The sequence below is a fragment of the Takifugu flavidus genome, chromosome 20, assembly GCF_003711565.1.
Source record: "Takifugu flavidus isolate HTHZ2018 chromosome 20, ASM371156v2, whole genome shotgun sequence".
NCBI classification, from domain to species: domain Eukaryota; kingdom Metazoa; phylum Chordata; class Actinopteri; order Tetraodontiformes; family Tetraodontidae; genus Takifugu; species Takifugu flavidus.
This window is the reverse complement of record NC_079539.1, coordinates 8,548,094-8,575,453: the sequence shown is the minus strand read 5'-3', so window position 1 is coordinate 8,575,453 and position 27,360 is coordinate 8,548,094. Positions and strand designations below refer to the sequence as shown.

The 27,360-nt window shown below is 42.8% G+C and overlaps 1 protein-coding gene and 1 long non-coding RNA gene across 3 annotated transcripts in view; one reads left to right on the top strand and one right to left on the bottom strand.

Moving 5' to 3' along the window:
• The window catches only part of LOC130517141 (leucine-rich repeat transmembrane neuronal protein 4), a 78,669-nt gene extending 69,220 nt beyond the window's left edge, over positions 1 to 9,449 (top strand). Inside the window, exon 3 of one of the 2 annotated variants that reach the window (XR_008947645.1) lies at positions 7,568 to 7,707. Coding sequence is in view for 1 of the 2 variants with exons in the window: in XM_057018797.1 (XP_056874777.1) it covers positions 7,568 to 7,891 (324 nt within the window). In the remaining variant the exon portion in view is untranslated. Of the gene's footprint in view, positions 1 to 7,567 lie in introns of both variants that reach the window. The other variant, XM_057018797.1, reaches the window with a different exon arrangement.
• Positions 9,450 to 24,618: 15,169 nt separating this feature from the next.
• On the bottom strand, positions 24,619 to 26,883 carry LOC130517342 (uncharacterized). The gene is made up of 4 exons (XR_008947702.1): positions 26,432 to 26,883; positions 26,008 to 26,071; positions 25,542 to 25,662; positions 24,619 to 25,125 (listed from the first exon to the last, which is right to left on the bottom strand). It is a non-coding gene; the product is annotated as an uncharacterized LOC130517342 (long non-coding RNA).
• Positions 26,884 to 27,360: the final 477 nt, after the last annotated feature.

The window sequence follows — 27,360 nt, the reverse complement described above, 5'->3', positions numbered from 1 at the left end:
ATCCATCCATCCATCCATCATCCATCCATCCACCATCATCCATCCATCCATCCATCCAACATCATCCATCCATCCACCCAACATCATCCATCCATCCATCCATCCATCCATCCATCCATCCATCCATCCATCCATCCATCCATCCATCCATCCATCCAGTTGATTGTGTAATTGGAAGTGTGTGTGTGTGTGTGTGTGTGTGTGTGTGTGTGTGTTGAGAGCAACCAAGACTGAGCAACATGTTGAGCACCGAGTAACGTTTCACAGCACATTTGCTGTGGTCTGCAAAAGCTCCTGCACTGTACGCAGCGCAACGAGCTGGCAGTGGGCAAATCATTGATGCATGGGTGGGGGGGTGTGTGTGTGGGGGTGAAGGGGTGGTGGTGGTGGGGGGGGGGTTCCTCCCTAGCAGTCTTCCCCAGTTTTCTCTTTGGGTTTCCAGGTCTTTGGAGCAAGCTTTGTAAATAGAGTACTGCTATTGCTGTGTGCCTCTGTGTCTGTGTGTGTGTGTGTCTGTGTGTGTGTGTTCTGCCACAGACCTGTAATCAAGAGTCACTGCACATAAAGGGACCTCCAGTCATTAAGGAATTAGTGGGAGGCTAACAGCTTGTTTAGAAAATCAATTAGTTTAAAATGTGGACACGTGGTCTCATTTTCACACGGAGCAGCACGAGGGACTGTCAAGGTTGTATATGCTGGCGCAGAAGTTAACTTTATGGCTCTAAAAATACTCCACTGGCATCCTGGAACAGTTTTAACTGCCTTAACAGCCTCTTTAGTGTTTGTCTTGTGCCCAAACTGCTCTCCATAAGAGTGAATGAGACCTTTTCCAAAAGTCAAATGAAGGTAACATGATTTCTTTTTGACATGGAGTGTTTGTGTTTACTCGTGTGCCATAACCAACAGTTAAGTTAATCATTGGAATTTAACAGGAACCCAAAGTGTCAATGGTTGCTATGCTAACCCTGCAATAATCTGGCAACTCTTCCAGGATCTGCCCAAGAACAACACAAGAGGTCATGTTATTCATTAAGGCGTGGCTTTAGGCCATGACAAAGATATATTTACGTTTGTGTCTCAAAATGTCCTTTAAGGCTTGAAGTGGTCATGTTTAAACCTAAACTCAGGATGGTTAAACCTTCATTCACCATATTGCACCCAAACCCTGAGCCTGAAATCTGAGTTGTGTGGACACATTAGAAAATGTCAGTAGAGTCATTAATGTGGACTGTTGTTGTTATAAAAATAAATAAATAAAATAAAAGCAAGTTTAAGTAAAGGAGATTCCATATATTTCTCATTTGTTGTGACCATTCATGTGACGTAATGATCATATCAAAAAACAGTGCTCTGACCTGCGACCTCTTCAGGAACAGCAAATACTCCTAATAACAAACATAGAGAAGTCTAATTTACATTTAATTTATACAGTTTGTGGATTTACCGTCGCTCCATGTGGAGCTCTACGCATGCTAGCACACGTAACAGGGCAATTTTGTTTGATGGGTCATTGGGAGCGTTTATATTTCCCCTTATGTATCAGCCATTAAAGCAGCACAAAACATGGCTGACCCCAGCTCAGCTCTCCCTTCGCTATCTGCCTACAAAACAGGAAATCTCTTCCGTATTTTAGTTTTGTAGAAGCTTTAGCTCATTATAGAGCGATATAGAACAGGAACAATTAAAGAAACCACAATTTGACGGTTCGAACGTGTGTTGTTCCATTACCCGCTAAATTGATTCCTGAGTACATAAGCTCCCAAGAGACCGTTGCAAGGAAATTCTACGCATCAACATCCTTCCACTCACCTTTTGATTATGTTCATATCCACAGATGTTAACATTTCAACAGATGTGCAGGGCTGTATATGCCGGTTCTGAGCCCGTACGCCTGCAGCAGGGAAGTCACCCTCCCGGGATGCGCTGTCTGTAAACAAACTGGTGAGGCTTAGCTTCACGCCCCCGCAGTCACGTCCATGCACTCTGCTCTGTTGAAAACCTGAGTGGTGGGTGCTGTCACCGAAGCTCACCCAGCAACATCTGCGCCAACATCCTCGGCGCTCTGCAGCTGCACGCGGCTGAAAGACAGCCACATGGGGAGAGTCAGGCGGCCACATAGACAAGCAAACGCATCAATATGCATGCTGGGTTAGCCCGGGGCACATTGTTATAGTTTCATCTAATTGAGGGCTGTCAACTTAATATGTGGGTTTACGATTTTCTGTATACAAGCTCTTCAAAACACGTTCTGCCGATGAATACAAACACAGCATCCCCTGTTAATATAGGTTCTACACCATATGTGCATATTTATACGCATTAATGTTTACTCTAGTGCTCTGTTCGGTACCAAACAAAGTCGTCTTTGATTCCAACTGTTAAATTCCAACCTTTTCCCTTTTGTAGATGTTTTCAATTTAGGTTGGAGAGCAACTTTGCTAAATTAGCTATTACCCAAATTAGCAGTTAGCTTTTTTCTTTTGCCATATTTAAATGACTTCCCTTTTGCTTCAAGCACATCACACAAAAGCAAATGGAAAGACTAGACTGGAATTTTGAATAAGCTTTCATCAGTTTCAATCCGTTTCATGCTGCATTCCATCTTTCCATCATCAGGAGTTGGAGCTATTCTCGCACCTGTCGTTATATAGCCCTTGTCAGCCCTTGTTAGCACAGCCTGTGATGTACCACAAATTATAAATTACACCAATAATACAGCAGCTTCTACATAAGTCAAGTTCTGAATTCGATACTTGAGAATACTTGAAAATGTAAGTAGGTAATCTGACTTTGGGGCGTGTCTCGGGTAGTACAAATGGAACACATTATAAATCCAGAGTCCTCAGGAATGTAGAAGTGCTCCATAACAAGATGGGAGGTATGAGCCCTTGCAATGTGTTCAGAGCCTGCCTCAGGCTCTCCTCCCAATTTGGACAACACTCCAAATTATTTTCCAGGAAGAATCCTGGACAGCCTCAGTCGCCTTCTTTCAGCATGAAGAAGGAAATCAACCCTGAGCTCCTCACTGTGTGTTTGGTTGTTTGTATTAAGTGATGTCAATCGATTGGACTTTTCTTCAGGCGATCCATGGATGTGTTCCAAAGACAGGCGCTGACATTTAAGATGTGTTGATGTTTAGGAATTCTAAAATTCTAATGACATGTACACTGTAACACACCTACGGGACTTAGCTTATGATGAGGATGAGACTGTTTTGTTGAGGAATCTGCTGGAACACGGAAAATGAGGGAGTGGCCTCCTCAAAACCCAGGACTCGACCCTATCGAGAAAATTTGGGGTGAGTTGGAAAATAAACTGTTGTCCCTTCAAAGTGGAGCCTCTGACTTGCCTTACAGAGGATGTGAGGGAACATTAGTGGTGAAGACACCAGGAAATATATACGCATTGCATATATATACAAATATATATGCAAATATTCAAACACAATTGAACTCAATTCGGCAGAGATTTGTTGTGCTCAGAGTAGCTGCCTGCCTATTCCAGAAACATTACACAATGAAATTGTGTTTTGGAGGCTAAAAAAAGGTCTCTGTGGTCAGATCAGTCAGGTGAGAGTCTTGTTTGAACCAAATCCTGGATGTGTTAACGGGGTTAATCTTTAGAGTCAACATCACCCAGCAACGTTCCAACTTACCAGCCATTATTTGCACTACTCCATCTGGGAATGAGCAGCAACATTTTCCTGCATTACTCACTGCTTCCACTTGAAGAACGCCCAATTAACTGTCACATTTTGGGGCAGTTTTGATCACGCTTTTAATTCATTAGTTGAAATTTGCCCAAATCACTGCAACTGCTCACTTTGCAGTCTCAAAAGACAAGACGTGACGTGAGTCAGGGGAAGATCATAATGATAAAGAAAATGACAGAGTGGGTGGAAACAGATAAATGTGTAATGCTTAAGAGGTGGAGGTTTATTCGTGGAGTTTTGTAACAATGCTGAACTCTGGGACATTTTAAAATAGAGATTTGGCAGCGAAATACACCATAGAGGAGAAAGAAAAGGTCTTTTTTATGTTTTTAAGCAGCAGTGTTCTCGTCAAGAGGCATAAATTATGAGTGCCCTTTTTGATATTGTTCTACATAATGCTGCGGGAAAATAGGAATATAAGGCCACATTCATGGAGTCTGTTACAGCACTTCTTTTATTGTTCCAAGTGCTTGTCAATACAGCAGCTAGAGATGATCAGAATTTTTGGCGGAGGTTTCAGCGGGCACCGTAGTGCCCCTAAACCCCAGAAAGGCATTAGCATTGTGAGCCTGTGGCACAGTTGCTGTCTCCTTAGTTGCTCATGAAAGCATGAAGGCAAAAAGACACAAATCCTAAGAGGGCCCGGATAGCTGTTGCACTGAAGTTTAGAGATGTGGCTTTTTTGACAATGTGAAATTGTTGTAGAAGTCGGGAAATTAATTAAGGTGTTGCCTTTTCTACTTTCTGATTGCTTTCTTTTCTTTTTAAGTGAAATTTAAGAAACGTGTGAATTTGGTGGTGACGCTGTAGCATCTGAGACTCCTACTAGAATAGATTTAAGGATCCAGTGGTTTCCTTTTGAAAATCAGAGTGTGTTGTGTTTGCTCATGTGTGCCCGCTTGGCTTCACATCGGGAATTAGTTAGTTTCTGAGCATTTTAGTTAACTGAAGATAAATGTATGACTGCAACAAGAGCTGGCCTCTCTCCGCTGAAGTGCACGAAGGAATTTGTAATAGCCAAGAGTCCGTGACATGAAGAAGTGATGGAGCTCAGGGATCAGGGAGGTTTTTTTAAAAAATCTTTATCCAAATAAACTCTGAACCTGTTTGCATCGGACTAACAGCCGTGTGCGGTGCGACCTGTGTGTGCACCTGTGCGCTTGAAAGGACTCCTTTTTTATTCACAGTGAAAATATTTGCCCGTTATAATTGGAAACTTCTCATATCTGCAGCTCTATTGTCAAAAAAAAACACGAAAAAAAACCCCCACTGCAATAGCGTCTGTGCACTTACAGCAATAACGCACAAGAGTAGCTGAAATGAGGCATGAAAAAGACGCTTCATTGGACATATAACTTCATATTGTCACATTGATTAGATGCCCATTCAGAGCAGGATGTGTTAATTAGGTGCCTTTGGCAAAACATCTGGAAAGCCACAGATTTTAACCAGTTAGAAAGCCCACTTATCTGTATTTGGAAGTCTGAAGCAAAAGAGTGTTTAAAGACCTACGCTGCCCCTGGGTAGACAACAAGCTACGCTAATATGGACCCTATCATCTGATATTTTCATCATGTTTCTGCTGTATAAGGAGCTAAATTGGGAAATCGGGAGGATCTTGGCGCATCGCCTTCTGGCTGACTGGGGAAGAAAATAATCAACGCACAGTTTGTCTTCTGTCAAGGTGGACGCTCAGTATTCAAGGACCGACACTGTTGCCTCTGTGTGGCCATAGGTCAGACAGGAGATACCATCTGCGGAAGATCACCCCTTCGGAATTGTTATAGTCAAGTCCATAAAGCCCGTCCTTCCCAAATGGTTTCCTAAGTAGTGTCCGTAACGATAAGCATCGGTGAAGATGGAGAGGAAGGGTGGAAGAAGGGCCAATTGCAACGTGAGGAATTAATAAATATTTAACACTGAGGGACACAAAGAGAGGCTTAATGCATTCTTAATGAGCTACCTATGCCTTGCCATTATGGGTGGCTGGTGGATATCAATAGAAACCTTTGTTAATGGAAACTAATGTCGTGACGGCGCAACAGCCCAGAACCCATCTACAGTGTAATACTTCTACATTTCATCTTGAAAGTTGCGGCATCAACCTGTCAGGCCGATGTTAAATCTTTTCTTTTTATTCTTCTATAAAGTGGCTTCGCAGCTGTGCAGCTTTGCGCAAAGAAAAGACTCACGCCGCAGATTGGAGTCCTGCAGATTTGACAGAATCTCCCTTAATGTTGCTTGTTGGGCCTGGGCGGGGTGTCCTGGGTGCTGCTGCATAGCGGTGATGGTAGCGTGAAAGCACAGGAGGTGGAGGTGGAGGTGGAGGTGGAGGTGGAGTGGCGCAGTCTTGGTGAGGGGTTTTAACTGAAAGGAAAATGAGGGAAGTAATCCACTGAGTGCCTATAATGTAATGAGTCAGCCTCACTTAATGGAGTCCATTTGAGGGAGAACAAGGTATGGGGGAAAAGGAAAATGAAGGTGGTTGCTCTGGAGCTAGCTGCATTAATATAAACAAGCTAGTCCAAGAGCCGAAAGGGGAATTTCTGAAAGCCCAGAGCCTGATAGTAGCATGCATCCAGCAGCTTTTTGCATGCATGCAAGACTGTAACTGTGCAATAACAAAAATCAAGGCTACAAACACCATTTCTTAAAGAAAACAACTGATCTAACTGCATCCAGAGATGGCTTCACGCTAACGCTGCATTTTCTCCCTCAAAATGACTCGAGACATAATAGTGGAGGAGCAGTTAGCAGTACGTGAAGTAATTTTGGCCATCTGAAGATCTGGTTACCATCACTGAATGAGATGGTGAAATAATAAATGTGTCAAGCCTGTGAAAGAAGGTCAGTGGGGTTGTAGCACCTGGCCGGATGAGAGTTAGAGGCTGTATTATTGGCGCTGTCAGCGCTGGCATCTTACCGCAGCTCCTGCGGCGAGTGTTACTCATCACTCGTGTGTACCGATCCGATGATCTCTCACCTCTCCACGCTGTGAAGTTTTAATCCAGGTCAGCCGCTCTCAGAAATTCCACGATTAGCCTCCCGTTTTAAAAATGATTAGCTGTGTGGCATCAAGTTAAGGGACGCAAATGTCTCACCTGTTGTTTTAGCTTTAGCTGGTTTGGTTTAGCTTCATGTTTCGGGGAAAGGGAGCGCAACAGCAGAACCATCAGCAGATGTGAAGTTGGAATGTTCACCATGAGACCAAAGCAGTGGCGACCTGTTTCTTTTTTAATATTAAAGTTTAACTATTCACATTGCTAAATATCTTCTGACTTTTTGGGCAGTTCATGTGTGTGAAGGTCACTACTTGCACAAGTTCTTTTTTTGTGTTTGGGGTTTTTTTTGGGTGAAGTTAAATGGATTTTTAGGTAGCTGGGGGGGCTCAGGTGGTAACCGTGTGAAGCTGATTACGCGCAGTCAGCTGCCAGACGAACAGCCTCAGAGGCTCAGAGACACACAGGCACACAGAAGAGTTGTACCGCATTGAGAAATTCTTTGAAATTTTAGGGTGTTTAAGGGGAAGAAATTCAAAATATCAGAGCGGACTGCAGATGCTGTGCAGATGTTTGCAAAGGTTTTTGTTCATTTGTTCATTTTCCTCACAAGAAAATGAAAGCAGGATAAGCTCAAAATTATATTTGCACATCTGGATCATTTATTTTCGTGGATTTTTAAAGCTTCCTTGTGTTGCAATAACAAATGAATGTTCTCTTTTGTGTCAAAAAGATGCTGTTTTCTGATGCCGTCTTTCTCCTCTTTTCTTCTCTCCTTTCCTTCCCTCATGCTCATCATCTCTCTCCACCGACTCTTCCTCCATGCACCCCCCTTTTCACCCCCATCTACGAACAGGTTCCTCACCAGTTGGGTGCGCTGACCTTCTACCGCTATGAACAGCCTATTGTAGACTACTGCCAGGCCCATCAGCCGCTGCGGCTCAACATGGGCTACGAGGGACCTCCGCAGAGCCTGGAGGGGCTGGAGGACCTGGGACCGTGCGACAGGGGAACTATACAGACAATCGCGCTGCCCGCCGTGCCTCCAGGCACCAGCATAGGCACTGCCATGCCGGGGCCTCGTTCTCCACCACCTCCGCTCAGACCACCTATTGAAGGACCCAGTGGCGGACCTTACCCTCCCCCTGAGCGCACTGGTACGCTCAAATTTGGACGCTAGCAGGCCCCCGACTAGGTGGTCAAAGTGGTGCGCGGGCCTCAGAATAACAATAGCATTGGACTGAAGGGGCAGCAGAGCTGGTTAGTCAATGTGACCTTGTTTTCACAACACGCAAATGCTAACTACAGTACAAAAAAAAAGATTTGACACATCACTAAGGACCATTTGATTCCTTTTGCCCGGAGCACCTCACGGGAAGGTCCCCGTGACTGACTCACGCTAATGTGGCAATAATTATATCCTTTCTTTCAAATCTGGTGCTCATCCCCAGCACATGCTGAGTCAGGAGAAATGGAAGAACCAAAAAGATAAGAGAAGCGTGAGATTGGTAACATTAAATGTAAATGAGACTGAGCTGGGCATCATTAGAAGATAGGAAAAAAAGAAAAACATCTGTAGTTATTCATGAAAGCATATTCACATCTCCTTTCTTGGCTTATTTCCTCAGAAACACAGTCTCCTGCTTGCATGTCAAACCAAAGAATGATTTCCATTTCTGTTAATGCACACGGGGCATCTTTAGCTGAGGGTATTTTTAACTCGCCACTCTAGAAAATAGCCTCTCCAAACATAGTCACACTCACTGCCAAATCACCTGGTGGGAACACGTGTTGTGGGCTTGCTTCTGTAGATCAGCAAGCGATTGGTGCATTTTGCCACCTCCCCCTTTCACATTTAATTGTTTTCCTCATTGCTCATCAGTGTAGAACACAGAAGAGCAGAGGAGATGTTCTGCTTGCATACAAAGGCCCTAAACTGAAGCCTGCCGCCTCGCATTCGAGCTGAGTGATCAACTACGCTTTAAAGACGGGGGCTTATGTGATCAAATGGCTACATTTGAACGCAAAAGTATTGTAAATATTATTTAAAAAAGAAAAAAAAATCACAAGGTCCACATTATTGAAGGTCCAACCACTCTGACTGCCCCAGTCCATCGTTCGAAACACCGTTGAGTTAACGTTTGATTTCCATTACGCTGGACAAATTGGACAGCACCGTCTTGCTGGCTTGGCACAGCACTTGACAGCCATGTGGTCCTTTCCCCCCCGCCCACCCCAAAAGAGTGCTCAGTGAGGGCACGTTGACTTGTGTTTGACCTGCGCGCGACCCTCTTGGCTACACTTGGAAGATTGCCCGACATCTGTCCCCCCCACCCACCTCGGGAAAGCGTGTCTCCAGACTTTATTGGACTGGTTATCCCTTCGGCAACGGCGTCACACGCCGCTACTCACTGAGTTACGATGAGAGCGACAGATACAGACATAATCTCCAGCGTAATCCGAGCGGCACGGTTGTTTCCCCACGTGTCAGCGGACAGACCGTCCCCTTGAGGTGACCCGTTGGGGACTCCGGCAGCGCAACTGGTTGGCAAAACTGCAAAGGGGGCCAAAGTTTCCAGCGGAAGGGGGGCATAACCACAAAGGTGAAGAACCAGGAGGGTTTTTTTTTTAATTATTATTATTAGTAGTATTTCGGATTGGAGAATAAAAGACAGTTTTTGATCTGTGCAAAGATGATGTCAAGGAATTATATAAAGGACAGAAACGAATAGAACTTATTTATCGTGTAAATAGTGAATCTTTAAAAAAAATATGAACTTCACTTCTTCTGGAACACAAACCACTTGTGAATGGAAGAGGAGCCTTATTCACTGTCCACTGGGAATCGGTTGCCAGTGCAACTTGGCAAAGAAATTTCCGGCTTAAAAGCTCCTGATGTGTCGATGATAAATATTTTTCTATCTGCTCCCGTCACGACTCCACCATCACACACACACACACACACGTAACTGAGGTTCCTCCCTCACACCATTAAGGGAAGATCAGGAGTCCTTGTTGCTATGATGCACAAACCTCATGAAGATCACTATTTTCTGGTCTTTCTTTGGACAAGAGGTGGCCATACCGTGTGTTATTTACATTCCAGTTCACTTCTTGTTTGAAAAGTTTAAATACCAGCCATTTCGATGTCCGCTTGTGGGAGTGTTTAATTATGTCTCTCTCTCTCTCTCTCTCTCTCCTCTCTCTCTCTCTCTCTCTCTCTCATCTCTCTCTCTCTCTCTCTCTCTCTCTCTCTCTCTCTCTCTCTCTTCACCAACTTGTGAAAGATGTTTTGATTTGATGTGCCATTTTCTTTTTTTTCTTTTGTTAAACGTTTTACTCAAAACCAGCCCCGGAACAACAAGTGACCCAAAAGTGGTCGTGGTTTCAAGACTTAAAAGGGGTCCACCCCCTTATGTACAGGACAATGCATAAAAAGCAGTTGAATCTCTCAGTACGGTCGCTTAATAGTGCTGGTGGAGTTTATTTTGTAATAGCAGCTGTGCCAATGTCTTTATAATGGGAGCTTTCTCAACTCTATCCATGTATTGTCTTGCCTTGCTCTGTATCACTCCCCCGCTGTCTCCTTGGCCTGAATTTCATGTCCGCCTCTTGGTGACTCGGGTGAACCTGCTTAATGATGTTCTATTTCTGTCCGCATGCTGATATTTTGAGAAAGCGTGCCCACGTAGGGAGGAGCGTACGAACCACACCCGAATCTGAGCTGCGCGGGAGCTACTTCTTCAATTCGTCTCTCGTTAGCTGACTAACGCCTGCCCGATTCATGTCCCTCCCAATTTAGTATAGAATTCTCACACGTGTTTGATTTGTTGGCTTTGCTGTTCGCTCACAAGTTGCTGCCTTATGTTCAGGAGACTTGCATCTACTCTGGGAGCCACACGCTATCGCTAGTTACTCCGTCCACTCTGGAAAGCAGATAAAGTGATACAAGGAACAATGAGCAAATGAGGCTCCACCCAAAATATTACCTCCAATTGCTCAGGGAGGTGGAGAAAGACTTTATTATCTCTCAGTCTTTGCCTCCTCTTATGAAACGTCGTCAATTGCTGCCTGGGTAATGATTCCAAATCTAAATTTGCAACCTGCCAAGTACACCCATGCTCCACCCATTTTAATTGACATGACTTTTTTGGACTTGGGACGAATAGATATCCCACAATGCTCTTCACCTCAGTCAGTGGCAATGCAGCAGTTGTGGAAAGATGGCACTTCAAAGTATGTAAGTCCAAGTATGTGCTCCAGAAGTTCACAAGACGGCGCCGGCGAACTGAGCATTGAGAAACAACCCGACGGTATCACGTCTTTGTTTTAATTAGAACCTTGTCTTTTCAAGTACTGTGGTTTCTCTTCACTCGCAGTCATTAGTTTCTCTTGTTGGATGTTTATTGGCAAGCTTTTGATGTAGCATTGAAGAGTTTAAGCTAGTGATTGATTGAACACAGATCTGGCTCCAGTGCTGGTTTCATCCCAAAATCCTTCCAACATCAGTAAGAAGTGTGCTCGTATTGAGCGCTCATGCCGCACAATACTTTGATAGTTTGCCGTCAAAGCTCAACACTGGCTTCGTAGTAATTACTTCAGTTTTCAGAGCGGTGATAATGATTTAATTCAGTCTAAACATAATGATCAAAGCTTCTTTGCCCTTCATGTTTAATTAGAAAGATGCTAATAAAATCTGTGCTCACAATTAAATCAGCGACTAACAAGCAGTTGATCAATTGTGACCAACCTCCCTAATAGGATCTGAAATGTTCAGTGGAAAGTTACAATCGAGCTGCCAGTAAATGTTTAGGCTTGTGTCCGTTTTATTAATTTAATTAATTTATTGTTTTTGGTTAGCAGCTCAAAAGACGCTGGCTGCATGCAAATGATGCATGTTTGAGCAGAACCACGGCTGTCTGTTGGCCAGCAGGCTTTATTTCGTCTTCTTGGTTGTTTATGGTTTTGTTCACCACCCCCACCCCCACCGCCTACCCATCTCCCACCACAGTGGGAATAATTATATTTTTTTCTTTCTTTTGCTCGAGGTGGGGTGTTTAGAGGTCTGAAGAATTGCAGTGTAAACTTTAACTCTTTTTTTTGTGAGAGCATAATACAAATCCTACAGTGAGGAAAAATGCTGCTGATGCTGAGGGACGACGGTTTTGTAAGACCAAAACCTTGAGCTGTTCCTGAACATTTACTGTCACTGTAAAAATGCCACTAGAAAGAAAGAAATAAAGGCTCTGCACATGTGTGTGCCACGCTTCTACGCACATCCATGCTGTAACTCTAGTGAACCCGCATGCATGCCTGAGCGCCACATGCTTCAACACTTTGCCTGAAACGGAATCATTTGTGCCGATAATCTGCTGAGCACGCCGCGTTGAATAGCGTCCTCTAAAAAGAAAGAAAATTAAAGACAACATGGGTTGCTGAAGAAACGCTTCAGAAATTATCTCCAGCTTTCAACGTGCACATCCATTCCTGTCCACCCAGGGGCCATCTGCGACGCCTCAGTAGGTTCTAATCCATTACCTGATAAATAGATTTGAAATATTAATTCCCAGCCAGACGTGGAGTCACACATTTTCTTCCCCTCTGCCGCACTATACATCTGTGTCTCTCCTGCAGGCAGCACCAGGGCTTATGGAGCGTCGTCATGACTCCTGAGAGTCAGCATATAGAGTGCACACATGGTTTCAGGGCTCTGGGCTGAATAAATAAATATTTTTTTGTAAAAACTCCTGCTTTCCATCTACCGCCTCAAGATGAAACCTGAGTCATTTTTTTTGATTCAGTGCCATGCATATAAGACAGATTGGAGGCATTGCTAGCGAGTTAGCGATCCCCGCATGCACCCAGACGGCTTGTGTGTGTTTGTGTGTGCGTGCGTGTATCTAAAGCAGCACCTACTCCTCCACTTCCTCAGAACCGTCTTCGCCATTACTGATGTTCAGGCCAGCGCCGTCCCCATTGATTGTTATTGTTCCATGCTGTTCTGCATTAGCAGGAAGTCTTTAACCTTTTGACCGACATTGTCCCGACTGTTTTTGTGCCATAGCTCATGTCAGAGGGGACACGGAAAAAAGAATTCCCGATCATTAACCTCTGTCAGGCAAACAGACTTTTTTGCCCACCTGACAAAGACCGTGCCATGTCCCCCTAATTACATTTAAAGTGAGCGCGGAACAAAGGAGGCTTTTATTTAAATTCTGGTCCCACGGCTCACTGCAGCGTGCTGCGAGAGGGGCAAACAGGTAGAACGATGATCAGAATTAGCCTTTGTTTCCTTGCAGATTCAAGTCGAATTATTGTGTTTGAAAAAGCGCTCTTCATACAAATCCAGGGGAACCCGCTGTCTCCGCCTCATCATTTTCCTGCAGAGCGACTTCAGTTTCTGTAGGGTGTAAATATGCGCTGCATTGTTTTCTTTGGTAGCTGGTTTGTTGTTGGTTTTTCTTTTCTTTTTTTCCGTTTCTTTTTTTTTCTTATTTTTGTTCTTTTTACTGTATTCAGACCTGAAGCATTTTTGTGGAGACCCGGTACAAGCGCAAAAACATGGCTCTTCTTTGAGTATATTATTGTCAGAAAATGTTTTGTAAAAATTTTGATGATGATATCAGAAATAAACTTCTAAAGATGGGTGTTGTGATGTCTCCTTTCTGTAATTTGGTTCCATTGTGCTATTTATATAGTGTCTGCTGCAGTTGGGATCATATCCTGGCCATTGGAGCCTGACTCTTGAATAAGCAAAGATAGCAGAAGGGGAAAATAACTCATTTTATCAGGAAGAAACCCTGAGCAGGACCAGGCTTACATGAGGTGGACAATTATAATGGAGTCCTGAATAAGCAGTGTCTCAGTTAGCAATAAAAACTGATTGGGACTCCTGCTCTCCCCATTCTCTCTGCAGTTAACGTTTTCTTTACTCAATAACCAAAGCCTCTCACATTAGTATTAAACGTGTAGATCCAAGGGAGCATATGATATTGCCCTTGCTATGGTTGATGTGGCTACCAACAGCAGCCTGCTTAACTCACAGCCTCAATGAGTAGAGTCTCCTGTTGGCTTGTTGAGCCATAGAATGAAAATCCAGTGCAGTGCATAAATTTAGCCGAATTAAATAATTAAAAAATCCCCAATTAATTTAATGTTTATAATGAGGGCTTGTGAAATTGGTTGAGCTGATATTGAAGCTCCCCTCTATGAAGCACATGACAAAAGCGTTTGTTTGCTATCTGGTATATTTTAACCGCATTATTTTTATTTTCACTGCGCAGAAGCGAGACAATGCAATGTCGTCCATCTTTCTATAGACTATGAGCTTGATTAGATATTGATTTAAACCACCATTCTCTCCTTTCTGTTGCTATGGGACTGCAGCCAAATATGCTTAGTCACCATAGGGCAAATTATCGAAACTATCTCAAACCTGTAAATCATAACAACATTTCTGTGATGCTTAAAAAAACTTTTCTATAAAAGTCTGTGTGATGGCACTGAAACTCATTATGGGAAGAAAAAAAAAGAGAACAAACTCACACTTGTTAGAAAGCTTTCCGATAAATAGCAGAGGGGTGTGTTGGGTACATTAGCACATCCATCATGACGACAGTGTTACCCGCGGTCAACCCCGGCGACACCGGTTTATTACGGCATAGATAAATCAGGTCCGGAGACGTGCGGATTCACGGCAAATTGCTGCAGGGTTGCCCCCTGCCATCAACAGGCAACTCTAACCCAGAACACGATTTAGCATCATCTGCGCTGCGGTTTGATCCTCTTTATTTGTGTGTTTTCTGTTTCTGTGTTGAGGCTTGTGTCTATTTTGTGTTTATTTTATGAGAAAGGCAAACGTCTCAGAGCCCATCACGTCTGTAAGTGATTGAAAATTGCCACTCCAGAGGATCTTTGGGCAAGACAGTATAATTGGCTTTAATTGTCTCCAGGCTGCATTTGAAATTTCGCTGACCTCTAATGAAGGATGTTGAAATGATTGCGAAGCGGGGATGATTGATAAGACAGAACAGCTATTTCCCTCGCAGGAGTGACGGTGATTCTTCAAATTACAGCGTGTCACTGAGAGGGAAGTTGCAAGGAAATATGGAAATTAATTCCACCAGAAGAAATGTGATTTTCTCCTTCCTGCAGGCAGGTGAAAACCTGCTCGCAATTGAACCTGTTGAGGCAGTTTTAAGTCTCCCCCAAAAATGGCCAAACAAAATTCAGAATAATGAGTTATGTGACCGCATGCAGGGCTGCTTTCACAACCAGCAAGAGGACAAATCAGAGTCAGTGGGTGCTGACAGCCTGTGGTCACCCCTGCTGGGCTTTCCTTAAAATAGCAACGTGATCCACCAAGAACACCGGAACAATAAGAAAAGACCGATCCCATTTGGAGACACATGAAGCCACTTTAATAATTTGCTTGCACACTGTGAAGAGACTGAGAAGCTATGTTCATACCTGCTATCATTTTGAAGCACTCATTCTCCTTTAATCTGAGCAATGTTTGGGTTATTTGGCCATTAAGACATTGAGGCTGGATATTTATAAAACAAGACAGAAGACTTCAGCCATTTGTCATTGTGTATACTTCTCGGTCCTTGCGTTCTTGCACACTTGGGAATCATCATCAATCTACTCCTGATTAGGGTTCTGATTCCATGTTCCCGACCTGCCAATTGTGCTCCAAGGTGAAGTTGTGCCTTCCCATTATATCAAGTTTGCATCAGACATGACTTGTGTTGACTTGGAACATCTAGATGTCCCACAATGCATTTCATCTCGACGGCAGCAGCAATAGAGCAATTTTTGGAATTCAAAGTCTGCATGTCCAAGTATGTACTCCAGGAGTACATAGGACCAGGATATAGGACCAGGCTCAGATGGATGGGTAAAGGAGGAGATGGGGAGACAGCGCAGGATACATGGAAATATATTTGAGAGAGGGGAGGTGAAAGAGAGAGGAACCCGCGACTTTACAAACACTGAAGACGATCAGCTGCCGGGTCACATCTGAATAAAACAATCGTCGACAGCGTCAGATAACCGTCGGCATCGCAGGGACGGGAGACGTGTAAGTTTCAGCCCACTGTCAGTTCAGATGGACTCATCACGCCATCACCGGCTTGGAGGAACATGACAGGCCCACTCACAGTTTGGCTCGCTGTGGTTTTCAGAACATGAGGTCTTGCCTTCCTTGGCTTTTCTCCTTCAGTGATCACTTCCTCTGGACCAACGTCGACTCAGACGTCAAACTGCAGAAACATCAAATATTCATGTCCTGTAACTGGGAATGCAAACATCGGTTCCTTATTTGCTGAACTCCTAATACAAATTGAACAATATTAAGAATCTCCTGTTGGAGTTTACCTGTTAGAATTTATTGAGGGATTACTTAATGTTGGTCTATTTCGGCGGCTCTCGATGTCGCTGAAATCCGACTTTATGATGTCTGTGATGTGATTTTTTTTTTTCCTCAATGAAAACCACAGTTTATCTTAAAGGGTGAGGGGGACAGCCCACCGGGGCTCTGGGGGCCAGCCTCATTCAGCTGATTGCGCACAAGCCACCTCGCCCCAGTCTGCGTGAACAGGCCCTTGGCTGGTGGTTGATTGGCCAAGTCAGGTGGCTTTGTAAGTACACTGTCTGATTCTCAGTGACCTTTAGAGAGCAGAGAAAGGAGGGGGGGTGGGGGGGGTGTCATGGCTTTGAGGTATTCTGAGGCTGTTTCTCAGGAGTTTGCAGCTGGATCGCTCTTTCTCTTCCTCTCTTTCTTTGTCCTGGGGAAAGACAAAAATTTCAATAGCCTTGCACTATATCCACTGAAAGTACTGGAGCTCTTCTGGGTTTTAAATTGTCTTGTCCTCAAACAACCTATGTGGCTTTCAGCACCAACTTCCACAGATGGGGGCCGAGTAAATTTCAGCCACAATCGTTGCGACGTAGAGAAAGCAAAGAGAGCCCTTTAACCCCCCCCATTCCCTTCGGCACTTTCCTTTTACACACTGTCTCGTGTCTTCCCCTTGACCTGAAATGAGCAGTCGGCATTCAAAAATAGTTGTTTTTTTTATTTTTTTTACATTTGCCCTATTTACTCTTCCTTGAATTTCTGCATGCTGTCAAATATAGATTTATTTTTCAAGTCTTGATAAATACACATCAGTAGCCACTAGGGAAGGAAATAAACTATCATTTAATTTGTAAATGTAATAAGCGAGATTTGCCACAAAATGTGATCGTAATTTATTAGCATTTATGAGCATTGTTGAAATTATGGAGAATGTTAATGTTCTCAATCAACTTGTTGAATCTGATATTGTAGTTCTACCCTGACTAAAAGAGATTTTAAAGTACAAGAGCATTAAAATAAAATTAGAAATTTGGCAAAAAGTAGAGAAATTTCATTATAAATTAAATGCATCCACAAAATGAGGCATAAGCCAAGGAACAAATGGGGGGGGGGGGGGGGTGGAATCTGTTTCCTTTTCCCACTGTGAGAATAATAAACAGTCAAGTCTTAAATGCCAGAGTAAAAGCTGCCCAGCAAAACATCCCAGCACTGCAGGGCTGCACCTCAGACACTGACAGATTGAGAGATGCACAGTCAAGGTCACTGTTTACTTCCCAGGACAAAACAGTAAAACTTTAACCACATGGGTTTATTTTCAGCCAAGCACTGAGGTAAAGGAGGGTAATATAGTGATGCAGAATGCTCCCTGACAACTTAGCTCTGCAGTGGGAAGGAATGGCCATAAAATAGTGACATGATTCAAGGTTGATCACAGAAACTATCTAAAAATGTGTTTTATAATGAATTTAGAGGAAACCAACTTTTAAATAACTCAGCCAGGTGGAACATTGGCTGTTTGAGTACTTAACCACCTTTTCTTTTTATCTCAGTCATATATTCTAACGCCAGAGTGGTGAACAGCATCATATATAGTGGGAAGGGTTCTAATTTGAAGCCAATGACCAGCCCTGAGATATTACATGATTATAATTATCATTAGTAAACTATGTTCATTATAAACTGTGCTATGACCATCAAAGTTGCATAATATTTTATGTAGTTTTCCTCTAAATCAATAACAGATTAATGAAAAATGGGAATAATTGTAACAAAAGTGCTTGGACTTCAACGTTTTAATCAAATAATCATGACTTCATGGGCCTATACTGAGCACCTGTTCTTTATCTCTGAGCACCTGTTCTTTATTTCTCTCTTTGTTTTCTTTGTTTTGGGCTGACCTTGTTTTGGGCTGACCTTGTTTTGGGCTGACCTTGAACATGCTGGAGAAAATGTTGTGACATGCACTGTTTTGTGACGTTAATCTTTCATGCTAAGTATCCATTTTCATCCAGTTTTGCTGTGTAGCTCCAGATTTGGCTCAACATTCTCACTAAGCACGGACACTCCAGCACATCTGCTGCTGGCTGGGATGATGTTCGAAATTTTGCCTGAGGTATTCATCCTTGATTTTTACTCTTCGAAGCCTCTTCTTCACACCTCCCTCATGTGGAGTTTTTGGTCTATCTCGTGGGGTGCAATCGTTCTACTGAAGCAAGTTTCTCTTATGTGAATCAAAGCATTTTTTGGTCTAATTTGGTGCAGATGCAGAGTCTCTCAGGAGAACACACAAACACACACACAAACACACACACAAACAGGTTTGCCTTACTATTTGTGGGCCCATAAACGTCACTCATTTGTCTCATATTCTCGTCAAACGTGAGCTTAATGATGTTGAACAATAAAGGTAATGATAAAGTTGTCTAATCCATATTACCCACATGTATAGAAAGAGACATGTCCTACTGTGTTTGCTGTCTTTGTAATGCATTTGTCTTTACTGTCAGTGTTTCCCTAACAACAGTTGTAACATTATGAGGCAACAAAAACACAGACACAGATCTGGTCTGTGTTACGTTGTGACAAAACAACATTTTTGTTAGGACAGAAGAGCAAATGAACATTTGTGTGGCGCCGATAGATCAAAGTGAATCAGCTGAAGTGAGGATCTCCATCTCCTGTGGTCTTGAACGGTGCGTTCACCTCGAATGGTTACACCATAATGATCATCGTGTAATGTAGATCATCAGCATTAATCACGGAGGATGATGGAATGAAGCTGCCACACCGTCTGGCGTTAGGCTTGGCCCAGGCCAGTTTTCTGTCTTTGAGCCAGCGTTGGCAGGAGGTTGGCAGGAGAGGAAAGAGCAAAGCGTCCGTCCTGGCTGGCCCTTGACTTAATCCAAACCGCCGTCATGGAGCACAGCGGAAACAGGAATTCCGTGGCTGGTGTACAGAGAGGATACAAATATAGCAGAGAGGATACAAACATATCTTGAGAAAATAGAAGCCAATATTGAGAATATTTTTATATTTTCTTATCAGAAAACAACAGCTAATGACCTGCAGGCATGCTAGTTAGTTTAGCCCTATAGGTGGCGCAATAACAACTGGAATTTAATGTGTAGGTGATGCAGCGAGTGGTTACTTTAGGCGCATTATTCACATTTCTGGAATCAGACTTCACTCATCTTTAGGCTGTGTCACTTTCCACATACAGTATGAGATTTTATAAGTAGATTTCTTTAAAAGTTACAATAAAAGATTGAGTCTTCTGTAAGCTGGAAATGCAAAATTTCAAAAATAACAATTAAAAGCAGGACACGTGAAACGATCTTTTCATGACCAAATATACTAAACGATCCCTTATTTGGTCCCATTAGCAACATCAACACCCCATTAAGAAAAAATAATGAAATGCCCGGAATGGAAAATATGCTCAATGCTCGCAATTAATACAATATATAAAACTGGCAGCCCATCTTGCCTCCTACATTATGCGTCCAATTTTAATGTATTTCTCCAAAGGGAGCTTTTTTCATTTGAAAAAAGTTTAATATCTGAGAACCTTTTAACCAAATGTGTCTTTTGTGCTGGCTTTAAATCACTGCCTGGGCCCTGATTTCTGAGTCACTTGATGTATTCGGCAGGATCCAGCCAGCCAAGTAGATTCGTACCCAAGATTAACAGCTGACAGCCAGGGTAAAGAGCGGGGCTTTGAGAAGGAATCTGTATTTGCACCCTTCTTCCCGATTGACACATCAGGGATGAGGTAACCCTGATCAACCTTTTCTACAACTGCAGAAATTGTCTTTCTCTGTTTCTCTTCCCTTCAAAAGTGTCACAAAGCGGTTTTGGTACAATCGTCATGGCTCCTTCAGAGGGTTGAGGTTCTGTTTGAAAGCTGCTGTATTTGCAGATTTCTGCGCCACCTCTGACCCACATAACCACAATCACAACTTCTGCACTCCCACACGCAGGGAAATTAATGTCCGCCACACGCTCTTGCAAAACAGCATCAGCTGGACTTCTCCACGAGCGCTTGTTGGTTTAGCTTCTTTTTTTGTTGTAGCCTTTTAAACCATATTGTGATAAATGTTGAGGTCTGAATAGTGGAAGGAAAAGGCATTTCTAAGCATAAATACAGACTTTATGCTTTGAGGCTGGTGGTTTTAGTGCCATCGCTGGTGCTATCATATGAACTTATTTTCCTCCCAGGGTCCATAAAAACAGATGTGTCGAGTTAAAGCCAAGCACTGGATCGACCTGTGGAAGAGAGAGAAAAAAATAAAAATACAAATCAGGACAGCTGCGTGGTATCTACACTGCAAGCTTCAGGGACATATGATAATGAATAATGAACATGTGCAATGTTCTTTTTCATACTGACTCTTTTTCTTTTTGCACCCACATGGAGTTCCATTTTCCATTATATCTATTTGCTGTGAGAGAAATCCACTGTGGGAAAGGTTACCAGCCCAATATTAAAGGGCATATTGTGCCGCCACTGTTTTAGGGGCAGCCTGGAGTGAGAAAGAAACTAAACAAGATGAGTCAGAGCCCCAACCTTTTGATTCGGTGGCTGTTAATCATCCTCTGTAATTGCATTTGAAATAAGGAAGGAAGCTGTGAATTCAGACATGCCCTTAATCCCCAGTATTTTTTTTTTAACTTTCTCTTTGAAAGATGCGTGAAATGATGTCGCAGAGGCTTTTAGAGCCGCTCCAGCTCGCTCCTTTCTCACGTAGAAAATGTGTACGTACACGTGCTATTCTACACAGATAGTTTATTGATTTTATTTTAAAGAAAAGGGGTGGGGGTAAATTAAAAGTTGAAACTTTGTTAATTAAAGAAACATCTGAGCCGTGCTTTCAGAGGGAGCCTGCGTTTCATTTGTGGTCATCGTCAAGGACACAAAAGAATTCAAATCCCCTATCGTCCTAAATCTGTCGTTGCCAACAAATCTCCAGAGTGCTCCCCTCCTCTCTTCTTCCTAGCCATCAAAACTGCGGCGCTCTAAAAATGTATGAGCGCGACGCAGGAAATAGATCTTAAACTTCAACTGAGGAGCAGGCAGGGGGAAAAGAAAAAAAAAACTTGGTCTTTGAAAGTTTCCTGCGTTATTTTTGGTAAAGCTCTTGTTTGCATCAAGGCCTCTAACATCTAACAAGCTAAATCATGCCTCCAGGGACTAACGAGAGAAATTCAGCAACCATCACTTTATCATTTAAGCAGTTGTTTTACTCAAACTGAGACACTGATATCAAATGGAGATGGATTTCTGATACGCGCAACTTTGATGCATTTTAAAATGTATATAGCTGATTTAAAGCTTCAGAAACAAGAGAACAAATGATCATTCTCAGGGGACTAAATTAGTGCTTCAAAAAAAAAAAGATAGCATTATGGCTGGTTGTGACTGCAGATTTCAGCCAGGAAGTACCATATTCTCTGTGGAATTTTGCCTTTTAAAAATATATATATATATATATATATATATATATATATATATATATATATGTGTTTGGCTACGATTACCAAAGCAATAATGGCCTTTGATGAAACTAAGCAGTGCAACAAATTCATGCTCCCTGAGATGCCGCAGCAGTAATAGAAGAGATCCAATATAGCAAATGCTCTGCTAGAGCCGTAATACGCTCTGTACATCTTACGATTTTCATGAACACGAATGCCCCCGCTGCTTCGGATTTTCCAGACCGCCATTACCCACTTGGTAATATGATAATTGAATCAGTTGTCAATGCTGGACACAAATTGGTAATAAAGCCAAAACAGAAGAAAAAAAATCAGCTTACGGTAATGAGAAAATTGGGACAATCATGAGACGATGAGCAGATTGATTCAAAAATATTTGGGAAGAAAAAGAAAAACTAAACTAGTAACTCTGTTGATAGAATTTTTGTGCTGTTGCTAAAATATCTGTGGAAAGAGAGCCAGTTGGTGTCGTAAGGATGAACTTGCAATGTCTACTCCACCCTCGGGGCTTTGACTTTTGGCTAGTTCACAAAAGTTGTGCTAATGGTGCTATAAAAGCTGTAGCTAAACACACATTTGGCTAAACTTGAAGCTGCACAGCAGCTTTCTTCTAAATTTGTGTGCTGATGCCAAAGTTGCCTCTGTTTGCAGCACATGGAGGGCAACAATATGAGTAGTTTGTGTAAATCAGGCGGATGCTGATGCACAAAAATGTTCAACAATCATAGCAAAGCCTTGTCTACGGATCCAGTAATGGAGTCAAGGACGTGAAACCCTCCAGCTGATGAGGCTTTGAAACAGGTTTAGCAGAGAAGCAGCAGAAATGACAGAAGTCACTTTACTTGATAAAAGAAGACAGAAATAAGGTGCTTCATCTCATATTTTAATGGCAAGAAGGTGTTACTTTTGTTCGTGTGACATGCTGTATGTACAAAGTTGAATTAAATTCCTGTTTGGAGTAAACAAAGATCTAAATAACTGAATATGATGGGTTTCACTTTCATTTTCCTTTCTCCAGCAGCCGATAAATAAGCATTTTCATGTGATGCACCTTTGCTTTATTACCCTTTGACTAATCCTGTGTTTAAAAAATGTGTCACACATGTATTGAGCAGATATTTTACAGAATTCCTTCCCATTTTAATTATTTTCTGTGTTGATAAGCATACAGAGGCACAGATATTAAAGGCAATATTACCGCTTCAAGGGTTGAACATTGGAATAATTTCAAGCCAAGCAATCAAATCCAATTCAGCTCATTTCATATTGTTGATAATTTTGATTTATGTTGCTTCTTTCAGGGAACACAAGCAGAGGTTAGAGGCAACAGATGTCTATTAAACATACCATAAGCAGCAGGGTGGATGGCAGAGGCTAGAGACCAAAATGTGGCAGAGGCTAGAGACTCCAAATGTTCTGAGAGTGGTTTGAGGGATGCAGGGGCCAGAGGACCAGAGATTGCCAGGATGAGGTGTAAGGTTTATGGAAGAATCTGAAAAGGTTCTAAAACACAAGAAAAGACCGTTTCACACACAATGATACTGTCATCTACCTGCTGCACCGGTCACTCTCACACCTAGAGGGCACCAGGAGCCCTGTGAGAGTCATGTTCTTTGACTTCTCCAGTGCCTTCAACACAATCCAGCCATCATTGCTGAGAGGGAAGATGGAGGGAGTCGACTGTCACCTGGCTACCTGGACCACCGACTACCTCACCAACAGACTACAGTACGTGAGGCTCCGTGACTGTGAGTCCGACGTGGTAGTCTGCAGCACGGGGGCGGACAGCTGCCACCTCCAGAAGTTCTCCGACGATACAGCCATCGTTGGACGTGTGTCGGAGGGGAACGAACTGGAGTACAGGGAAGTCATCACCAACTTTGTCACCTGATGTGAACTGAACCATCTGCGCATCAACGCCAGCAAGACAGAGGTGGTGATCGACTTCAGTAGGAAGGCTTCTCACACTGCACCCATTAACATCCAGGGTTTGGACATTGAGATCGTGGAGGAGTACAAATACCTGGGTGTTCATCTCAACAATAAACTGGATTGGACTCATAACACAGACGCCCTGTACAAGAAGGGCCAAAGTCGTCTTCATCTGTTGAGGAGACTGAGGTCCTTTGGAGTGTGCAGGTCACTGCTTAGGACTTTTTATGACTCTGTGGTGGCATTGGTGATCTTCTACGCTGTGGTCTGCTGGAGCTGTGGAAGCTCAGAGAGGGACAGGAAGAGACTCAACAAACTGGTCAGACGGGCTGGCTCAGTCCTGGACTGCTCTCTGGACTCCATTGACGGGGTGGTGAGAGGAGAATGTTAGCCAAGCTGACATCAATTATGGACACCCCCTCTCACCCCCTACACGAGACTGTGGGGGCCTTAAGCAGCTCCTTCAGCAGCAGACTGTTACACCCATGGTGTAAAAGGGAACGTTACCGCAGGTCATTTATCCCAACTGCAGTCAGAATGTACAATATTCACGACTCTTAATGTAGCACCTATAACCCAAGGTTGGCATATTCCTCTGCACTAACTAATCAGCCTACCTCCGGAATGTCTTATTTGCACCTTCATTTTTCTTCACACTGCCCGACATTCCTCCTGTACATAATTTTTAATTTCTGTATATACTGTATAATATACATAGTAATGTACATAATATAAGAGTCTTTTTATCTTTTTCTTTTAGTACTATTCTGTATTGTACACCACGGGCTACCGCTGTAACGTGTAAATTCCCCGATGTGGGATCAATAAAGTTTTTTATCCTTATCCTTATCCTTAAAACAACTCAATAATAATGTTAGTCTTTCAGATGGAGTAATGTTATAACTGCAGAGCAAATTGTTTAACTTACCATAACATATAGCATTGTGTAACTTATTGTTGTACAAAAGTTTAGGCGTTTTCATTTTTTTTACTCTACTTTTTCCTCGAGTTTTCGTTTCATTTGTTTGGAACTGTTGCCATGGACGACCATCTTTTCACATGTATGGAAATGCAGAAGAAGAAAAACAAGAAAGTGTAAAGGGGGAGAAGAAACACTGGAGTCAAATCTTGCTATTGTTTATTGTCTTTTCACACATTCGGAAAAGCCAAATCAGAGACATTTAAAAGATAAAATGTAAAACTGTGATGGGCCGCACAAAAGTTTATTATGGGCCGCATGTGGCCCGAGAGCCACAAGTTTGACATTGATGCCTTTCAGTATTCGGAGGATGGACTAATATAGTTACATATAATAATAATAATATAGTTAACACTCAATCATTTTATTGTTCTAAATATTGAAGTTGTGTGTTGGTTTTGCATGTTGGTCCTCGTACAGCTTGTATTCAGACTGACAATTTGTCTAACCACATTAGATTACAAACGCTGACTAACCAGAGATGAAGGACACTTCTTCCTCTGCACTGGTGGTGGGGGCAAATTATTTGACAGGATAAAAATTGGCGCCACGCCGGCATGAAAAAAAAAAACAGCAAGAAGACAGTCTCAGAAAGTCACCCTGTGATTCTTTTTCTTTTTTTTCTTCCTTTTTTGGATACTGGGTTGAACTGAAGAGAGGGAAAGAAAGAGGGATTAGTCAGAGATTGTGGAAGATAAGACCGAGGCGGACAAAACAAACAGCTGGTGAGATTGACTTGGGATGAAGGGACAGAAGAGGGCTATACACAAAAGGAGTGACTCAGCCAAAATTCATAATCTTGCCACGGAGCTGGGGGTGGGAAGGGTGGTTGTTTTCAAACTTAATAACCTGTAGTAAGTGTCTCATCCCAATGTTGATACAAGTGTCCCCCATGTGATGTGCAGGGACGGGGGAGGGGAAAAAGAAGAGGGGAAACTAATTGCTGTGCAGAAAACGTGTGATGTATTCTGTGCACAAGATACCTGCTGCCACTTAATTACACAATCAGTGTGTTAATTACTGTCTGTAATCAGCCAACAGGATGATTGTCCTTTTCCTCATTACCTGAGGCGCCAGCTTTACAGAAGACCTCGGACGGCATCTTCACCTGACCGCAGCAAATTTAATGCGAGTCAATTTCCATCACTTGGGGAAATTTGGACTCTAACTTTCAGAGGCTTTTAACCTGCGACAAAAGAGAGACACAAATTTGGCTGAAAAATAGCTCCGAGGTATAGGGTTAATAGTGCTTTCATGGCAGGATGGTTCTTCTTAGAAGTAACTACCGCTAGCCTGATGTATTATTAACAGTTTTTAAGTGCTTAAGCTAAAGGTTGGAGCTGATTAAGATATCAGTATTGACACTGAAGCATCAAAAATTATCCTTTAGTGGTTTGAAATGAGCCCCAACAGTCATCTGCTACGTAAACTGATTTTTTAAAAGGCTAGGGTTAATCATGGTCAGCTTTGAGGTAGGAACATTCATTGACCAACGTGGCGTATATGTAAATGGTAGCAAGTAAACACGTACCTGCAACTCGTGCCCTTCAATACTGTGACTCCATCATCAGCCATAGCGACTCAGCAACTATAATCTACTACCAGAAATTAGGGTGTCAAAAGAGTGTGGGTGTAGAACAGCTACAATGGTAACAGCAGATCTATCATGTTGCTGGTCCTGTCCTGTCCTCTATAGATGTAAGCAAGTCAACTTTTAAAATTAGAGCATCATTTAAATTAACTTCAAAACCACAAACATGACAGCATGAATTGCACTTTTGCCCCTGTCGAAACATGAACAGCTTTTATTTATGGTTCTAATTTCACATTTATTGAAATTAGTGCTAAACTGTTCTGATGTTTTGTTTTTATTAGCGTGTTTGAGGGGACGGTTAGGAATTATTTGTACCCAAAACTGAAAGGACATCGTGTGCTGAATGGGACGAACGACTCACCAGGATTAGCAGTGTCCAGCATTTGGCAGGAAAATGCTTTCCACCTAACTTCAATTCCATTTGCCGCTCTGTGTGGTTCTGCAGATGAGGACAACACCTGTTCTTTTCCTGCATTTGCTTCGACAGACAGACTGAGACTCCAGAGACTCCAGAAACTGAAGTCCAACACCAGTTTGTAAATCCCAGACACTGTTAGTTTTCCCCTTTTTTTTGGTCTGCTTTCTCTTGCTTCTGGAATGCCTGTGGACTGAGGTAATTAGAAGCAGCCAGGTGTTAATTAGCCAAGATGATCCAGGATCACCTTGGTTCCGATCCATACCGCTGTGTTTTATGGAACTCCAACTCTTTGATCTCCCCCACGGGGTAGAACGTGCCACAGCTCTTGACATTTTCAATTAGGCTGTTAAACAGATTTTTCAAAGGTATCAGCCTTTGTAACAACACAGATACCCACCCCCCTCCCCGCACGCCCTCCATCGTCCCAGTCAGAGTTAAACAAGAAGGATGACAAACCGGCGCAGTGGATGTGTTCTTCCTGTCAAGCGTTCCCCTTTCAGCTGTCTGACAGGAAGCTGTAGCTGCGAAAGCTGAGATGACGAGGATGCTGGGAGAGAACAAACACAGCCGGTGTTTTTCTCCCGTGTTTTTCCTGGTTTGGATGAAAGCAAACGGAATTTTATTACCATGTGATTAGGAAATGCCAGCTCAGTTGCAGGTTGCCCCAATCAGGCTGAGTATTCCACTTACAGGATAAATGCACATGTTGCTCAGTGCTTTTCAATGCATCCTCAAATCAAAATGTGTCAGGGACAGAACTGGGGGACAATTCATTACAATCAATCACTGAATTATGCTAATATGGTGGTTGGCAGGGCCTGCAGAGACTAGCTTACATATGCACACATTGCATCAAAGACACACAAAGTGTA